The 19,041-nt window shown below is 37.8% G+C and overlaps 1 protein-coding gene across 4 annotated transcripts; it reads right to left on the reverse strand.

Moving 5' to 3' along the window:
* Positions 1-10,657: 10,657 nt before the first annotated feature.
* Positions 10,658-18,799, reverse strand: LOC135223609 (putative zinc finger protein 286B). 4 transcript variants are annotated; one of them, XM_064262201.1, is made up of 3 exons: positions 18,620-18,799; positions 13,198-13,468; positions 10,658-12,912 (listed from the first exon to the last, which is right to left on the reverse strand). In XM_064262201.1, exon 3 carries the CDS (start codon positions 12,781-12,783, stop codon positions 10,942-10,944), a length of 1,842 nt encoding a protein of 613 aa, XP_064118271.1. In that variant the 5' UTR covers positions 12,784-12,912; positions 13,198-13,468; positions 18,620-18,799; the 3' UTR covers positions 10,658-10,941. The 4 variants fall into 4 exon arrangements, with proteins under 4 accessions (XP_064118271.1, XP_064118267.1, XP_064118268.1 ...); XM_064262197.1 differs by having other exon boundaries at positions 10,658-13,468; XM_064262198.1 differs by lacking the exon at positions 18,620-18,799 and adding an exon at positions 17,813-17,943 and having other exon boundaries at positions 10,658-13,468.
* Between the last annotated feature and the right edge of the window lie 242 nt (positions 18,800-19,041).

The raw sequence follows: 19,041 nt of genomic DNA on the forward strand, positions 1-19,041 counted from the left end.
CACATGTACAGGAGAGACACGGCCGTGTAGGGAAATCGGCAATGCCTTCTCTTTTCGTACCTCACTTCCAACCTCACGAACACGTACATGTAAGGTAGAAACACAGCCCGTGTTGAGAAGACGGTGATGCACTCCTTTCGCTTACAGAAGACGAAGCCACGGTCCTTAATTTTCCAACATCTGACTCGAAGGCGAAGGGGAGAAGGAGACGAAGAAGCAGATGTCATAAAACTCCCCCCTTTACATTTCTTGCTAGATGGTGGAGGGGAAGAAATACTCCGTTTACGACTCTTCTTCCCAGAGAGAGTAGAATATTTCTCTCGAAAAACAGAGTCCAGCCTTTCAAACACAGTTTGAAACAATGTCTCTGAGGGCTCAGTGAGATAAGCAATGACGTCATAGTAGAATGGGATGACATCACAACGACAGGAGGAAGAGACCACCACAACTGACTTCATAGGCTGAGAGGATGCTGGAAGTGATGTCATGACATCTCTAAAGGCAGCGCAGGTCAATGGCCTCCCTTGCGGAGCAATAAGAGACGACTCAGAAAGCGTCAACGTTGACACAGTCGTCTCGCTAGGAGCCAGTACACTAAATCCAAAATAATGTGGTCCTGGAAGAGGCGGGACTGGCATCGGGGATGGGGGGTGGGGGTTCGTGTCTCCAAGAAATAAGTCAGCAGGCCATCCAAGGAGGGGAAACCCCGTAGGCCTAGAGACACCCAAACAGCTGCCATCTTTTTTTATTCCGAATCTAAAAATAATGAGACAGATGAAGCAGCCTCCTCCCTCTTGGGAAGGATATTAAATCCCGAGGGAGACTGGGCTACATTACACATAACATCATCTTGAGCAACTCCCGATATATCCAACGACAAATCGATGGAAGAAAAGGAAGGAGACAGAGGAACAATTGCAGCAGGGGGAGCACTTTTGGAAGAGGGGGAAGCCGAATCATCTAAACAAGGAGCAGGAAACCCCTCCCATGAAGGAAGAGTAGAAACTCTGCGATGCTCCCCCCTGTAAAACACCTTCCACTGTGATTTAGGCCAGGCAGAGACTAGTAATAGTACAAAAATTATATTAACGCCTACTGCATATCATATGGGGATCTGTAACTGTAGAAGCCAAAAACCTGGAGCACGGAAAACCCTGAACACCTGGACACATGCGGTGATGAGGCAATGAAGACTCGGAGGGCTCCATGATAAACACAGTCACACACACAGACAACTGAAAACACAAAGAATCACAGGCAAACAAAGCAACCAGCTTGGAAGGAGAGCAAAAGCATCTACTCCCCTAGGCGGTCAAAGAAAGACTAACATGTCATGAGGTGCTTGCTTGGCCATTGACCAGCCTTCATCCTGTATACTCATGAGTTACCAGTTCTTAGGATTCCTTGCTATACAATCTTTGATTGTTTTAACTGTTTCCAGCTGGCATGTGAAGATTTATCCTATTGTTAAGACTGAAGGTTTGTTTTGCATATGAACAATTACGATTTATGTAGTGAAATTAAAAATTGAGCCCAAGGCTTTTTGAGGATGATGGAATTGTATTCATAAGGAAGAAGTAATGTTGGCGGTGAATTTTATTTAAGTCACCAAAACAACAAAATCCCTGATCATGAGAAAATACTTGACGAGCCTCACTAGTGGATCTAATAACTCATTAATGAAGGTATGTTTCTGAAAGTGTGTACTATGTGATCCAAGCAGTAATTGAGGATTGACCATAATGTAAGATGTAGTAAGAAGTAACCACATTAGTTTGCATTTTGAGAATGCTGTATATATTTTAAAAATTCTTCATATTCCAAAATGTTATATTTTCAGAATTATTTTGCCCATACTGTGCCCACTTTACCTCATCACTGAACTGAATATAGAATCTCGGCCAAAAGGCCAAGCACTGGGACCTATGAGGTCATTCAGCGCTGAAACTGAAATTGACAGTAGAATGTTTAAAAGGTGTAACAGTAGGAGAAGGTGGAAAGTATTAACCCTTTAACGCCGATTGGACGTATTAAACGTCGATATAAATTGTCTGTTGGGTGCCGATTGGACGTATGGTACGTCGATATAAAAAAGTACTTTTAAAATTCGCGGAAAAATAGTTATAGGCCTACTATTCGAAAACTTTTGAATCGCGCCTTGGGGGATGATGGGAGCTCATGGATCAAGGCGTTGTTCTGTTTACAATCGTTACCCAGGCGCGCAAGCGCGAATTTATTTCTTCTTGCACTAAAAAGCATCAGCGACACATCTCAGAAATTATTTCGTCACTTTGACATAATTTTTGCACCATTTTATATTAGCCATTACATGGAGTATTATATATGAAAATGTGCGCAATTTTATGTAGAATACAACAAAAAACAACCCATGGTTGTAGCTTTTATCAGTTTTGAAATATTTTCATATAAATAACGATGTGCCAAAATATCAACCTTCAGTCAACTTTGACTCGACCGAAATGGTCAAAAAACGCAATTGTAAGCTAAAACTCTTACATTCTAGTAATATTCAATCATATACCTTTATTTTGCAACAAAGTGGAAGTCTCTAGCACAATATTCGATTTATGGTGAATTTATGAAAAAAAAAAAAAAAACATTTTCCTTACGTCCGCGCGGTAACTCTTCCGAAAAGAATCAGAAATTTTTTCGTCCAATTGTCGTAATGTTTGCACCATTTTAAATTAGCCGTTACATAAAGTTTATGAAAATGTGCGCAATTTCATGTAGAATACAACTAAAAACAACCCATGATTGTAGCTTTTATCAGTTTTGAAATATTTTCATATAAATAACGATGTGCCAAAATATCAACCGTCAGTCAACTTTGACTCGACCGAATTGGTAAAAAAACGCAATTGTAAGCTAAAACTATTACATTCTAGTAATATTCAATCATTTACCTTTATTTTCCAACAAATTGGAGGTTTCTAACACAATATTTCAATTTATGGTGAATTTATGAAATAAACTTTTTCCTTATGTCCGCGCGGTAACTCTTCTGAAAAAATCACGTCCGATAGTCGTAATGTTTGCACCATTTTAAATTAGCTGTTACATAAAGTTTTATTTATGAAAATGTGCGCAATTTCAGGTAGAATACAACAAAAACAACCCATGGTTGTAGCTTTTATCAGTTTTGTAATATTTTCACATAAATAACGATAAATAAAAAAAATTCGTCCTTCGGTCAACTTTAACTTGACCGAAATGGTCAAAAACTGCAATTGTAAGCTACAACACTTAGTCTAGTAATATTCAATCAATTACCTTCATTTTGCAACAAATGAGAAGTCTCTAGCACAATATTTTGATTTATGGTGAATTTTTTAAAACAGTTTTTTTTTACGTCCGCGCGTTACGAATTCATGCATCATTTTGTGATAATATTTTCTCTGTGTTGTCTTCATCGTTTTACAATGTGTTATATACCAAAATGGTCGCAATTTAGTGTACAATACAACGAAAAAAATTAACTCGTTAGCTTTAACCGTTTTGCTCACAGCGCGATTTGTATACAATTATATATAAAAAAATTTTCCGCGCTGTCATATATCCCAATATTTATATATGATAATGATATCTTTTTTCATTTATGATGGTTGCATACTAAACTTCAGGCAATGACAAAAAAAGGAGCCAAAAATGAACTCTTAATCTTGAAAACTAAGTGTGCTGTGATTTTTTGAAAAAACATTTTTTCCGCTTCGGCGCTCACTCGCGAACGCCGCCAGCATACGGGAGACGATTTTTAAAATACCGCTTCGGCGTTTAAGGGTTAAGGAAGAACAAAAATATGAAAGGAGGTCCAATAAAAGAAACGAAAGGGGTTGCAGCTAGGGGCTGAAGGCATGCTGCTAAGAACCTGAACCTAAGTAATGCCTATGCAGTGCACTGACAATCGTAACCCCCATGGGGTTTTTCCTCGTTACAGTACATGAATACTTAATGTAACAGGATTATTGCTCAAAGCCAATACCTTCCAAAGAAAAGTTTGAATAATCTTTTCTGTGTAATTCTTGCCGTCTCTCAATCCCAGTTTTAATTCATATAGTACTATAATTAACAGTGGTCCACTTATCTTGCCCATTTACTCTGTCATCAATAAACAGGCAGAGGAATTGAGAAAAGGTAAGCCAAGAAAAAATTATAATGTGCCAACAGTGAGCTGCTAAGACCTTTTTCACTGCCTCAAACTTGCCCACCACAGAAATTAAAGCAGTAAGCCAGGAGTTACATAGCTGCTTACTTGTTTCAACATATGTATTGTGTAACAGTGTGTGGAATTTAATAATCCCCTTCTGATGGCTTTTGTTAATTTTGAAACACTTGACAATGTCCACAGACAAATATCAAGAGATGAAGTAGATGCAAAGTTAATGTTAAGTGGGTCTTTTTAACTGAATAAGCAGTAAACAGTGGATTACTACAAGGGAATGTTATTTCACTTATTTACCCTTCTCTAATTTTACAAAGAAAAAATTGGTTAGGGATGGAAGAGATGGTTTAGATTGGAGTAATGACAGAAAAATTTTTTTACTTTGAATACGAAGATGGTACCTATTTAATCAACAAAATACCTGAAGATTTATATTCCTGTTTAACCAAGTAAATTACAAATGAATCTACAAAAACTGAAGTACTACAAAGTATGCATAAAGGGCTGTATGTAGTAACCTTAGGAGATGAAAGGATTACCATGGCTGAATCCTTCAACTATTTGGGGGAACACAGTAAAACATCTGAAAAAAGCAAATTAAACATCGGGCAGGTTGAATAACAGACTAAAATTGAACTTTCAAGTAAGATTATGCACAAGTCTTGTGGAATCTGTGTTCCTATAGACATGAATCATGATATGACAAAGGAACTACCCAAAAGAATGGAATGCATATTCATAAAGTTTAAGACAAACGCCAAGCACTGGGACCTATTCAGTCATTCAATACTGGAAAGGAAATTAAGACTCAGTAGGTCTGAAAGGTGTAACAGGAGGAAAACCTCACAGTTGCACTATGAAATAATTGTTAGGAGAGGGTGGATAACAAGATGGAAGAGGTGGACTACAGATGGAAGAAAGATAACATGAAAGGGGGTATAGTACAGGGAATGAAAGGGGTTGCAGCTAGGGACTGAAGGGATGCTGCAAAGAACCTTCAGTAATGCCTACAGTGTATCCTTTGGGGTGCACTGGCAGCATAACCCCCTACAGGGTGTACCTAAAGGGCTTTGTCAATTTGAGAATAAAGCTTTAAGAAGATATATCCTGAGTAGCTGAGATAATGATTAAATTAAAGGGAGATGGAGGTGGCTTGAACATTTCCTTCACACAACTTCTGGGAGAATAGTATGGGAGCATTAGCTGGGCTCCTGTGGTCATCAGAAGAGTAGAAACACACCTATCTGGATGAGAATCATGACAAGGGATGCTGAAAAGGAGTGGAAATTGTTGAAGAAATAGAACAAGAGTGGCGGAATTTCACAGAGGCTGGTGATATATAAATATAAAAATTCCCCAATTCTCAAAATGAAAAATGCATCATCACAGAATGTTAAAACTTCACAGACATCAGAGGACATGTACAGGATCAGTGAATGGTGTAGTCAGTGGGGTATGAGGCTGAGTTCCAGTAGAACTAGTACAGATTTTCCACCTGGACTTTTGCTGAATGAGTAAAGCTTTAACTATTATAGGTGTAACTTTTGGGTCACATCTAACTTTTGAGAAACATCTAATGAAAGTTTCAGCAAATGCCACAAAATGAGTGCAATCTGTTTTGGTTCATTTGTCCTTCCTTTAGTACACTTTTTACCAGTGTGGATGTCGGCTTCTACCAAAGATTTATCTCTTATAGATAGAATGGTTCATGACGGGTTAGTTTCTGTTTACTAACATTAGGAGTTTTGACTTGGACCATCAATGGATGGTCTCTTGTTACTTTTTCATGTGTATGTTAACACATCATTCACATTCACAGTTGATCCATTTTTCATGCCGAGAGCAACCAGATTCACTGAACAGCAGCACCATCATACAGTAAATGTGCCTCGCTATTGAAATCATCAGTTCCAGAGGTCCTTTATTCCTCACCCTGTTGGACTGTGGAACAGCCTCCCAGAGGATGTCATGCAATTGTATCTTTAGAAGTTCAATTGAGGGCAATGCATTTGTATGTACTAATCAAATAGAATTCAGCTTTAATTTTAACTTATTACATTTTTATTTATGTATTAATTTCTTAATTTATTAATTTCTTAATTTATTAACCCTTAAACGACGGGAAAGGGGGGGAAGCGGTAAAAATCTAAAACTCCCCCAAATCCGGAGCAGGTTTTGAGTGAGCGCGGAAGCGGAAAAAAATAATTTTTTCAAAAAATTTTTCACAGCACGCTTAGTTTTTGAAGATTACGAGTTTTCAATTTTTAGCTCCTTTTTTGTCATTGCCTGAAATTTAGTATGCAACATCAGAAATGAAAAATAATATCATTATCATATGTAAATAATGCGATATATGGTAGCGAAAAAAAAAAAATTCATACATAATTGTATTAAAATCACGCTGTGCAAAAAACGATAAAAGCTAAAGAGTTTCTTTTTTTTTTTCGTTGTATTGTACACTAAATTGCAATCATTTCGATATATAATACATTGTAAAACAATAAAAGCAACACCGGAAAAATATTATCACAAAATGATGTACGAATTCTTAACGCGCAGACGTAAAAAATGGTTTTTTTAAAAAATTCACCATAAAATCTAAATATTGTTTCTAGAGACTTCAATTTGTTTCAAAATGAATACAAATGATTGAATATTACGATACTGTAAGAGTTTTAGCTTACAATTGCGTTTTTTTGACCATTTCGGTAGAGTCAAAGTTGACCCGAACGTGGTTTTTTTTCTATATATTGTGATTTATATGCAAATATTTCGGAAATGAGAAAAGCTACAACCTTCAAATATTTTCCTTTTATTGTACATGAAATTGCGCACATTTTCATATATAAACTCTATGAAATGCCCAATATGAAACGGAGCAAATTTTCCGAGAATTCGATGTATGGAATTCGGAGATTTATGGCGGAGAATCCGCCCGTGTGGAGGGAAGGAAAGTTTTCTCATAAATTCACCATAAAATATTGTGCGTAGAGACTTCCAATTTGTTGCAAAAATGAAGTGAACTGATTGCATATTACTAAAATATAAGAGTTTTAAGCTTACAATTTGCGGTTTTTTCGACCATTTCGGTAGAGTCAAAGTTGACCGAACGTGGTTTTTTTTTTTCTATTTATCGTGATTTATATGCAAATATTTTCGAAAATGAGAAAAGCTACAACCTTCAATTATTTTTCGTTGTATTCTACATGAAATTGCGCACATTTTCATATATAAAACTTTATGTAACAGCTAATTTAAAATGGTGCAAACATTACCACAATCGCACGTATGATTTTTTCGGAAGAGTTACCCGCGCGGAACAAGTAAGAAAATGCTTATTTTTTTCATAAATTCACCATAAAATCGAAATATTGTGCTAGAGACTTCCAATTTGTTACAAAATTAAGGTAAATGATTGATATTACTAAAATATTAAGAGTTTTAGCTTTACAATTGCGTTTTCGACCATTTCGGTAGAGTCAAAATTGACCGAAGGTTGAAAATTTGTCACTTATCATTTTTTATATGAAAATATTTCAAAACTGATAAAAGCTACAACCATGGGTTGTTTTTAGTTGTATTGAGCCTGAAATTGCGCACATTTCCATATATAAAAACTTTATGTAACGGCTAATTTTAAAATGGTGGAAACATTACCACAATCGCATGTATGATTTTTTTCGGAAGAGTTACCGCGCGGACGTAAGGAAAAAGTTTTTCATAAATTCACCATAAATCGAAATATTGTGCTAGAGACTTCCAATTTGTTGCAAAATTAAGGTAAATAGTTGAATATTACTACAATATAAAGCGTTTGTTTAGCTTACAATTGCGTTTTTTTCGACCATTTCGGTAGAGTCAAAGTTGACCGAAGGTTGAAAATTTTGGCACTTATCGTTATTTATATGGAAATATTTCAAAAATGATAAAAGTTACAATCATGAGTATTTTTTTGTTGTATTTCAAATGAAATTGCGCACATTTTCATTATATAAAACTTCATGTAACGGATAATTTAAAACGTTGCAAAAATTATGTCAAAGTGACGAAATAATTTTCTTTTTGAGATTTGTCACTGATACTTTTTAGTGCGATAAGAAAGAAATTCGCGCTTGCGCACCTGTGTAACGATTGTAAACAAAACAACGCCTTGATCCGTGAACTCCCAGCATCCCCCAAGCCGCGTGATTCAAAGTTTTTGGCTGGTAGGCCTATAAGTATTTTTCCGCGAATTTTTAAAAAAACTTTTTTGAGCCGACGTATGGTAACGTCCTTCGGAAATTGGGGGGGAGATTTTGACTTGACGTTTAATACGTCCATTCGGCGTTTAAGGGGTTAATTTCTTAATTTATCAGTTTTTCTGATAATTGATTTCCTCTGTATTTCCTATTTATGCCTTCTCTTACTTCTTTCAAATGAACGCCCAGTGGCACAGTTCTGGTGTCCGTAGACATGGGAGAGCAATCGAGAGATCCCTGTGCCTATTCCATGGAAAAAGGCTGACCCTACGAAGGCCTACGGGCCTTTCTACGGTAGGGAGAAGTGACATCCTTCCTCCTCTGGTCTCTCTGCGTAACGGGACCTTTGAAAGAAGAAGGGGAGGAGGCGCTGGAACACGATGAAGAAGACAACCAGCGAGGTCTCTTCTTCGACTTCTTACTGTCACTTTGATATTTCTCCACTAAGAATTGAAGGAAGACATTCCCCAAGGAGGATGTTGGAAGGAACATAAGGGTTGATGGGATCAAGGCAGAATGCATGACCATAGGGGCCACGACTGTAAACGAGGATGTAGTCATGATTACAGAAGCAGCAGTCACCATAGTTGTCATGGATGCACTGAGGTAGAAGATCAAACCCCAGACTGAAGGCTCCCAAGAGACACCTAAGGGAGGGCAAAAGCGCCCCAAGGTCCCCTAACATACACATGGGACTTTTGAAAAAAGAAGGGGAAGAGGCGCTGGAAGTCGATGAGCGAGGTCTCTTCTTTGACTTCTTACTGTCACTTTGATACTTCACCACCAAGGTTCGGAAGAGGACATCCCCAGAGAAGGAGGAAGTCAGAGGGAGCGTGAGGATTGACAGGATCAAGGCAGAATGCATGACTATAATGTCCCAATCGACATTGTAACCGTGACCTAGTCATGGTTACAGAAGCAGTAGTAGTCATGTAGGCACTGAGGTGGGAGGTCAATCCCCAGACCATAGACTCTCCAGAGAGACGTGGGGAGGGCCAAAGCTCCCAAAGTTCCCTCAGTGTTCATTGGACCTCTCTCAAACCTGAAAAATGTGGGTTAGTCGAGTCTCCCTTCACTTGAAGGACTCCCCAATCCCCACCGAATGAATAGAGCTCGCCTGCGAGTCGTCATCCTGGTTCACTGCCCCCCACCCCCCCCCCCCCCCCCCCCCCCCCCCCCCCCCCCCCCCCCCCCCCCCCCCCCCCCCCCCCCCCCCCCACCCTCCCCCCCCCCCCCCCCCCCCCATGGATTTGCTATTTAGGAGGAGGAATAGGTGATCACTAGAGAAGGAAGACACTAGATGGATTGGCAATCTGCCGTATCATCAGGAGCATGTAACCCTCTGAAGACATGTGGGAAGCCTTCCCCTTGTATTTCCTCTTCTGAACACACACCCACTGCTCTGAAGCCAGTCATGACACTCATCACATAGACTACTTTGGTTGCATTCATGCCAGTGGTAGTGAGCGCATAAAGAGTGAGGATCAATTTCAAGAGGAAGGAAAGATTTGTGATGAACATTCCATGCCTGGGTAATGCTAAATGGCATGAGGCTTCCCCCTGTAGGCTGTGATGACTGGTAGGTTTGCATCTAACAAAAGTCAGTCACAAATATCCAGTCGATAGGCAGAGCAGAACGGAATGTGTGCAGCTCGGGAGGCAGCCAGAAGGTAAGTGAATGCATTGCTGGATGGAGGGTTGGAACTCCCCACCCTACCACAGGTAGTTAACTACCCAACCACCTTATTATGAATTGAATGGTCTGTTTCCAGCTGCACCGAAGGTACGTATTCCCATATGTAAAGACCAAGGGTTTGTATCTGTGTAGTGTACGATATGTTCTGATAATGTACTGCTGACTGATAAGGAGCTGTAACCTGCAGTCAGTCAGCTTTCTGGTCTCTTACAGTAAATTCCATTGTAGGATGTCACCTCATTGCAAACCCAACGTAGGAATTATCATCTTTTTACTGATAACTGATCTCCTTTTTGTATTTCCCATTTTTATCTTCTCTTACTTCTTTTAATGAGCACCATATATTGTGGAAGCTTGAAGTTCAAGTCAATGGCTCCCGTGGACTTTATTCTATATAAATGTTCATATTCTGAATACGTAGTTCTATATGAATATGGTTCATATTCTGAATATGTAATAATAATAATGCTCATGAAATCATAACAAGGTATGTTTATGGTAAGTAATTCACAATTCAAAAAGTAATTATAAATAAAACAAAACTTCAAACTTTGTAACTTATTAATGAATTAAACTTTTGTTACACTTAATAAAATTATACCATTTACATTTTGTATCATACATACAAATAGATTTGTATGCAATAAGCAAATGAGTTAGCAGAAAACAATCAATTGAGGAAAAAAATTTAAAGAAAATTAAACATTTTCTTAAAGTTACTTAAGAAGACAAAAAAAGTGTTTACATTTCAGGAAAAACTGCATTATAAAAATAAAATTTACCTGTACTGACAAAAAAATAAATCATTTCTACTTATATTTTCACAGCTAACTTAGATTTGCTGACTCTTCAGCTGCACAGCTTTCTGACTTGGCACCAGCTTCAATTGTTTCATGTTCATGTTCCTTGTTACTACCATTATCTTGCTTACAGCATGAATTTTGAAATGACTGATTAACTTCATTGGTGCCAGTTGAATTGTTCATCATATGGTTATTCAAAAGATAAGGGTTAAAGTAATTTATTACATTTGCCATGGAAGGATTCATATAATTCTGCCACATGGGAATCCCTCCTTGATTACCACAAGATTTATTACCACCTCCCCACAAAGACATCATCATACAATAATTAAGCATGGCAGGAGTCATAGGAGCTGCCATGACTGGAGTCATTGCTGGACCCATTGGTGGTGTCATCATTTGATTCATTGGTGTCATCAAAGGTGAGGACATCATAGGTGCCATTACTGGCATTACTGAAGGACCTGCTGGTTGAGATGCTGAAGTATTCATCACTGTAGGTCCTGAGGGTGGCACCACAGATGCCTTTGACACTGTAGACTGATGGGCTACTTTTGATGTGACAGGAGATGCTTGGACATTCACTGGAGAAGTTAATACTCCTGGAGCTGTGGCAGTGGTCTGTGTCAATGCAGATCGAGGATAAGTATTCCTAACAGGTTGTGGTTTCCAAGTACTGAAAGATGAATTAGTCACAGGCTGAAAAATAGAACATTGGGGGGTTCGAGGTGGCAAAGGGGTTGTTGTCATATGTACTGGCACACCTGGTTGCGTAGGCACATGTCCTATGAATCTATGAGCTTTCGAGTGAGAGACCAGAGGATCTAGGGTTGGAAAAGCTGCATCACACACAGCACAACAATAAGACACCTCTGAATGTAGAGCCATATGGCAATCAAGATTAAGACTGAAAGTGAATAGAGACCTGCATACACCACATCTGAATAATTGCCGACCACTTTCATCTTCTGGTGTGCAAGAAGGATCTGAATTGGATGATGGCCCTAAATGTACAGACCTCTGATCTCTGAGAGCCTCACGTCCATGAAGTTCTAGCAAGTGAAGTTCAAGATACAAGATGGATATGAATGATCCACCACAAATTCCACACTCACAAAAGTCGTCGACATCCCTTGTTTGCCCATCTCTGTGCAGCTGCTGGTGAATCTGTCTTCCTTGATCAGTAAGAAAAACTTGGTTGCAATATATACAAGCAGCACCTTCATTTCTGTGAGCCTGTTGGTGTGCAGTCCACCCAACACCAGTTACAGCCACAACACCACAATCAGCACACACAGCTGCAAAATCAATACCAGCTCCAGATGGACTTTTTGCATAGGCAAAATCATCAAAAGCAAATCTTGAGGAAGACAACATTTCTCTTTTCACCTTGTGTGGACTGTACTCTTCATCAAGATCACTTCCTGAAGACCTGCCATGTTTTCGAGCTCTAAGGGGGTCATTTTTTGAGAGGCCCCCCTCAGCAAGTGAGGGCTGCATTCGTTCAGCTGCAGTCTGACTCCGAGTTACCATCCTGGATGGAGGTGCTGGAGATTTCTGGCTCTGAAATTCATTATCATTAGTCTTGTCTAAGCTAGATTTTGATGTACTGCTTGATACATTACCAATAATACTGCTTGCCATTCCAGTTTCATCAGTGTTCTTACAAGGACTTGTGATGTTTGTAGGGGAAGTGTTCAAAAGGTTATTTGTGACATTACTTACAACAGTGTTATTAATACTTGTGGTATCATTGTTAGATATTAAACTCGTAGAAGTAGAAGCAATTGGAGATATGCTTACACTTGAAGACAAAGTGCTTTTACTGGTACTACTAACATTTAAATAATCAATTAATGATGACATAGTGGATGCTGGGAAAGCAGTAGTATTTGCGGGAGTTTGTAAAGCTGGTTCAACTGATACAATGCATTTTTCACTCCCAGCATCTTTAGCAGACAATCCTCCTCCTGTTTCGGATACTTTCACAGGATGCTGTGGTAAATGGAGACCACAGTAAGAAAAAGGTCCATTTGTATCTAATATTGTTTTAAAAGGATGCTGTTGCTGATCTTGCATTTCCATTTAAATTAAAGTAATAAAAATACACTGTTCAGAAAAATAACCTGTTCTTACTATACAACTAAAACCAATACAAACAGTTTAAGAGCTAATGATCAAGAGTACATAAATGAAATCTGACCATAAGAAGGTTAATGTCTGTATTATGGACCGTCTTTAGCCCTATCTTTACTTCCAAAAACAATTTAAAATACCTACAGCAAGTTTCAATCTATGTAGTTTGTTAGCCTTGTACTCTGCAAAACTAGAGTTCCTTTGTTGTTAGCACTCTTGTTGGAATAAAGCTGTCCGAGAAATATTTAATGTTGTCTGTTGTTGAGGCAATGCTGATGGATCCTTTTCTAGCCTCTTCAATAAAATGTTCCTTGTTGATTATCACAGTAAAATACTTGCTGTGAGCAGGCCTGCACTGAGCAAAATTCTGATGATAAAGGCTGTCTACACTTCGAGTGATAAATTGAAATACAACCTGAAAAAAAAAAAAAAAAAAAAAATCATAAGTAGCAGCCATTACATTACACTACTGTAAAGTAGTGCTCTGATAGTATTAAATTCTTTCCTGTCTTGTAATTTCTAATATTTTAGTGACATACTTTGGGTAGGCCTATTTATTAAGCACATGGCACCCTTCTTTTGTATTTTTTCAATGAAATACAACCTGGAAAAAAGAAAATTCATAAGTAGCAGCCATTACATTACACTACTGTAAAGTAGTGCTGTGATAGTTTTAAATTTTTTCCTGTCTTGTAATTCTTTCCTCTTGTAATTTCTAATATTTTAGTGACATACTTTGGGTAGGCCTATTTATTAAGCAAATGGTACCCTTCTTTTGTATTTTTTCAATGTTGGTCACAGTATAGTTACATCTGTAAAACTTATGTAAATATAGTCCATTCTTACTGTTAAGGGGTTAAATCATGCTTCTCTGTGGAAGTAATCATGCATTGGTAATTAACAAATTAAACACTCCTCCTTTGTGTTCTTGACGTCAACTGATACTTCAAAATCTTTGTCAGAATAGGAGAGGTATGTATGCAATGAATGTATGTATGCAATGAATGAACATTTTAAAAAGATGAAGAATTAAGAGTACTGAAACTCAAGTAGGAGTGCAGGAAGGGATTATTGGATTGACTCACCATTAACATAAGGGACACTGTCTGAAAAACATTGAAGCTGTAGTGATGAATTGTTTGTATAACAGGTGTAGGTAGGAATATTATAAAGGGTGGAAAATAAGAATATTAACCACAGATGAAAGGGGAGGGAACAAACTTGGTCCAAGCCCCATAACAAATCCCTAATTGTTAAAAACTTAGACTCCAATGAACTTTTGAAATCAATCTCTAGCGTAAAATTATTATCCATTAGAATGCTTGGTTCATGTATATTAATTAATAATTACTGATGCAAAGCAATCTTAGAAATTATAAAGGTTTGGCCAGATAGAGACCTCACAGGGTGGTAGAGCCATCAAGTGCGCTGTAGTCATTACTTAAGGTTCTTTGAAGCTCCCTTCTGCCCATTGCTGCAACCACTTTCATTCCATGTACTGTACCTATGTTTACATTTATCTATTTTCCTTCTTATTCTCCACAACCTCCTAACAACTGTTCCATAGTGTAACTAAAAGGTTTTCCTCGTTACATATTTCAAACCTCCTAACTCGGAATTTCCTTTTCAGCATTGAGTGGCCTCACAGGTCCTAGCGTTTGACCCAAATTTTATATTTCAATTCTGGAGGGAGGATGGGGGAGCGCACTAAAATTGAAAGATAAAACTTGTAACGAATTCTCTGCCTGATAATAAACAGCAAAGAGTAACGTACCTATACCATAAAACCGGGAGAAAATAGTGTTAGTAAACCATTTTCCAAAAATAATAGAGCTAAACTATCTTGACCTGTCTCAACCAATTTCTAACTTATGCTTCTTTTGAAAATCATTGTAACTGGTGCAAGCGTTGCCCATGAAAATCTTTAAAGAAACAATATCTTACCAGAAAATCGGTTACATGTTTAGAATAAATAATTTGACTAAAGAAAAATAGTGCGCTGTGGTAAATTATACGTGCGTGCTACACCACAGACCCAAGTGCAGCATTTGTTTCTGTTGTGAATGAGGCATTCCGATGAAAACTTGGAATTGTCAATATTTCTGTACATTTTTACCTTATGGAAAACACTATAAGTATTGATCAAAATTGAGACGATAGCGTCAGGCAGTTGATAAAACTAAGATAAAATTATATTAGCGTTAAAAAAATAACAAATTAAGAGTATAATGAATTATTATATAACAAAGTAGTGCAGAGTACAGATTTACGACCTTCGTAATACAAAAACTGAGGACCGCTAAGAAAAAAAATAATGAACCTCAAAATGGTTAATGTGACGCCCGTTATGTCCAACTTACAGCTTCATTAAAATACATTATTATTTTGCTTTAGCGGACGATGCAATTAAAACCCATAAAACGTCAAAACCACAAAAAATACGATACCACCTTAAAATGAATACCTACACCAACACTAAGGACAAGGTCACATGACAAAAGGACTTCTGAACAAATTACACGAGTATTCCTTAAAACTCGCTTTCAAAATATTATCCAATAAAACTTTAACCGACAAAAACGGGGACCACAACATGTGCCAAATGGAAGACGGGGGGGGGGGCGGCTTCCAAAAAATTAAACAAGGAAGCAGATAGTTTCAGTAAGACATATGATCGTTAAAAGGTTCTTAAAACATACTTTCGATTCCAGTAGAGTTCCTTGTCTAGTGTAAGTTCAGCAGCATGCATGTATACACAGGCTACATCTCATTTCTGTGATCGGCTAGTGCATTTAGGAATAATTCCGGACAATTCTACACAAAAGCTCCCCGAGGCGCCGAATACCACCCCCTATGATATAAACGATAAACAAACGACGGTAAATTTCTCAGTAATGAAATTAGAAAAAATGAAGAACATTACTTATGAAGCCCCTACACCTCAAAAGAAAGGTTAATCACCGCTCATGTTTATTGTTGGAAGCAAACCTTTCCGCAGATCAGACAGGACGGACGGTCATTATAATTTAATTAATGGGAACAGGCTTATTCAGATCTTGGCTGATTCGGACCATGTACTGGTTCATTCGGACCTTTATCCAGGCTTATTCGGACCTTCATATGATTGGCCGATTTTTCTATGGTTTTACCCCCTGAACAAGAATTTTAAGTAATATTTATTCGGACGACTGTAATTAACTCCCCCCCGGGGGCTAGTACTAACACAGCGAAATATATTTGACGCCCCAATTCCTGGTGGCTTTCGTATTCGCGGGGACGAACGATGCGGAATGCTTATATGGAAATACCCATTGCTTAATTATTATAATAATATTAGTATGGGTCCGAATCAGCCAAGATTAAGGTCCGAATCAGCCACGGTCCGCATCAGCCAAGGTCCGAAATTCCGAATAAGCCTGCATCCTAATTAATTAATAATTTACATTTTGCTAAATAGCTCTACCCCATAACCCGGATACTGGATACTGATAAGCGTAAGTATTGTAAAGTTGCAAACACTGAACGACAGTATTCTGGCAATTTCAATGGTCCGTTACTATGACACTCACCAACTGTTTTTATTGTGACTATCCAAAGCTTTTAGATTACTGCTTGTCAAAAAATTTGTGGTATCGTATAATATATATTCACATTATCATATCTGAGAATAATTTAAACATTATTCTTATATAAAATTATATCCTGAAAAAGTGTGAAAAGCTAACAGATTTAGGTACTTATACTCCAATATGCTTTAAATACTTGCTGTCCATACAACCAACGATTGGCGCCGGCACGTTTGTCAAAGTTTTGAGCCACGATAAAATTTTGAATGTGCGTTTTCAAGTGCTCATATTTGCACCGAAATGACTGTGCAGTAAGGCTTCCAGTTAACTTTTGGAGGTTTGTAAATATAGTCTTTCAGATAAAAACATTAACACTTTTGTCTGGGAGTCTGAATGTATGGGTTGAGCGGATTGAGTAATCGTATTAGGTAATGCCCTTCTTGAGTATGTCAAATGAATTTGAGGGTCCCGCTATACTCCGGCAGTTATGCTATTAAAACCCAAACTAAAAGACGACGATCGGCGTCATCATTAACTAGGAATGCGTTGCAACGCTCTATAATAATTTACCCTGAAATCCGCCCCTAAAACAAACTCATTCAATTATCACATACAAGCGGGGGGGGGGGGGGGATCCTCAGTAGCCTATTGAAACAAAAGCAGGCTGCTATGTCACGACCCACCCCGTAATTATCTATCCCCGCAGAATGACATCGGTTGCTATGTCCATGAACTCGATCAAGACATGGCCAAGAGTGGTCCAAGGCTTTTCCATAGACCTTTGGTCCTGGTCTTTTGAAGGGCACAATGAAGCAAAATGTTTGTTTTCGTCGAAAATAAGTAGACTTCTAACAAAGTTTCAATGTAAAACCTTGGGTTCGGTTCCATTGAAGATAATTGGTACGATATAGGTAGCCTATCTTAAGTGTTGGTATATAAATAAAACAATAATGCATTGTCTTTTCAGCTAAACAAATACTGTATGGACTTAAAAAAATACAGATTGCATTAAAATGTTATGAAACAATGTGAAAACGTAAAGGTTTAAGTAACTTTCTGGTATTTATAGGCTTACTCCAAAAGTAAGCCTAGGTTAGGCAGGCCAATGCAGATCACACCCTACAATAGAAAACATTCTGTACTGAGGCACTCACAAGAAATGTGATAAAAATGTAACACTTCAGAGAACTAACCTAAGCATATTATCAATCACCACCGTACTATGCATTTGCATGCAGTGAAGCATTGTTCTACACAAGATTCCAGAACCATGAATCTCAATCCTGCTGGGTCGAGCAACTTTTTAGAAAACTTTGTTTTCGGCAATTGTTGGTACCTAGACTATAGCCTATGCCTTCGTAGATATTTCTGGACGGATGGACATGAAACATGTTGGATGAATATAAAATAGTACTTGATTAATATTAAAGTAATTTTCATCACTATGAAAACTAAACTTAGCTGGAATGCAAGCTGGCAAATTAAAGGCAGCGGTGTATAAAAGAAAAAAAACGTTCATGTTGGTTTGTTTGTTTGTATGGTGTTTTTACGTTGCATGCAACCAGTGGTTATTCAGTAACGGGACGTTCATGTTGGCGTTCACTGTCTGGATAACATAATGTAAAAAAATGAAAATTCTAAGGGGAAAGATTTCGCAGCATTTTGGCGCCTACATGAGGATATTGTTCACGGTATTCTAAACAATTCATCTTTAAATATATTAAATAACCTTATACATCATTAGGCCAAGCATCACTACAATACTGCGCATGTGCTGGAGTGGTTCAAGTTCTACTATAATGGCGGTTACTTTCATGAAAACATAAATCTAAACATTTTCTTAGTTGTAAGTTATATTTCATGCAAGCAATTCGGTTTTCATGACAGCAGACCCCGTCGGACTTAAGGATAGCCTATATCTTAAACCGTAACAACTTGCAGAGGCACACTCGTACGATCCAATGATAGACAATTACCGGACGATACTTCAGTAATCTTACCTGTACAATATTTTTTTTTTCTCTCTCTCTTTTAATGACGAACACAGTTATAATAACAAAGTTCACTAGTTTCTTCCCCAGCTGTCCGTTGCTAACTGAAGGCGATATCAGCAACCCTTAATGAACTACTCAAAAGATCAAGGTGTCGAGTTGGTGACCAAACTGATCCTGTCTTGAAACTGTCGGATTGCCATTCCATCTAACTAGCTACTCGTAGTTTGGTAATTTGTCAGTAATGAAGTTTTAAAAACTTTTATGCAAATTCATAAACAACTATACATCACTTAGTTTTATGTTATTTTTGCCATATTGGGTGTAGTTTACCGATAAAATTAAAATCTGAAGTTTATTAATGAAAAATTACATGTGTTTAGGCTATCGGCCAAATAACGATTATAGGTATGGTTATTTAGAAATTGGAG

This window comes from Macrobrachium nipponense, chromosome 10 (genome assembly GCF_015104395.2).
Source record: "Macrobrachium nipponense isolate FS-2020 chromosome 10, ASM1510439v2, whole genome shotgun sequence".
Classification (NCBI taxonomy): Eukaryota; Metazoa; Arthropoda; class Malacostraca; order Decapoda; family Palaemonidae; genus Macrobrachium; species Macrobrachium nipponense.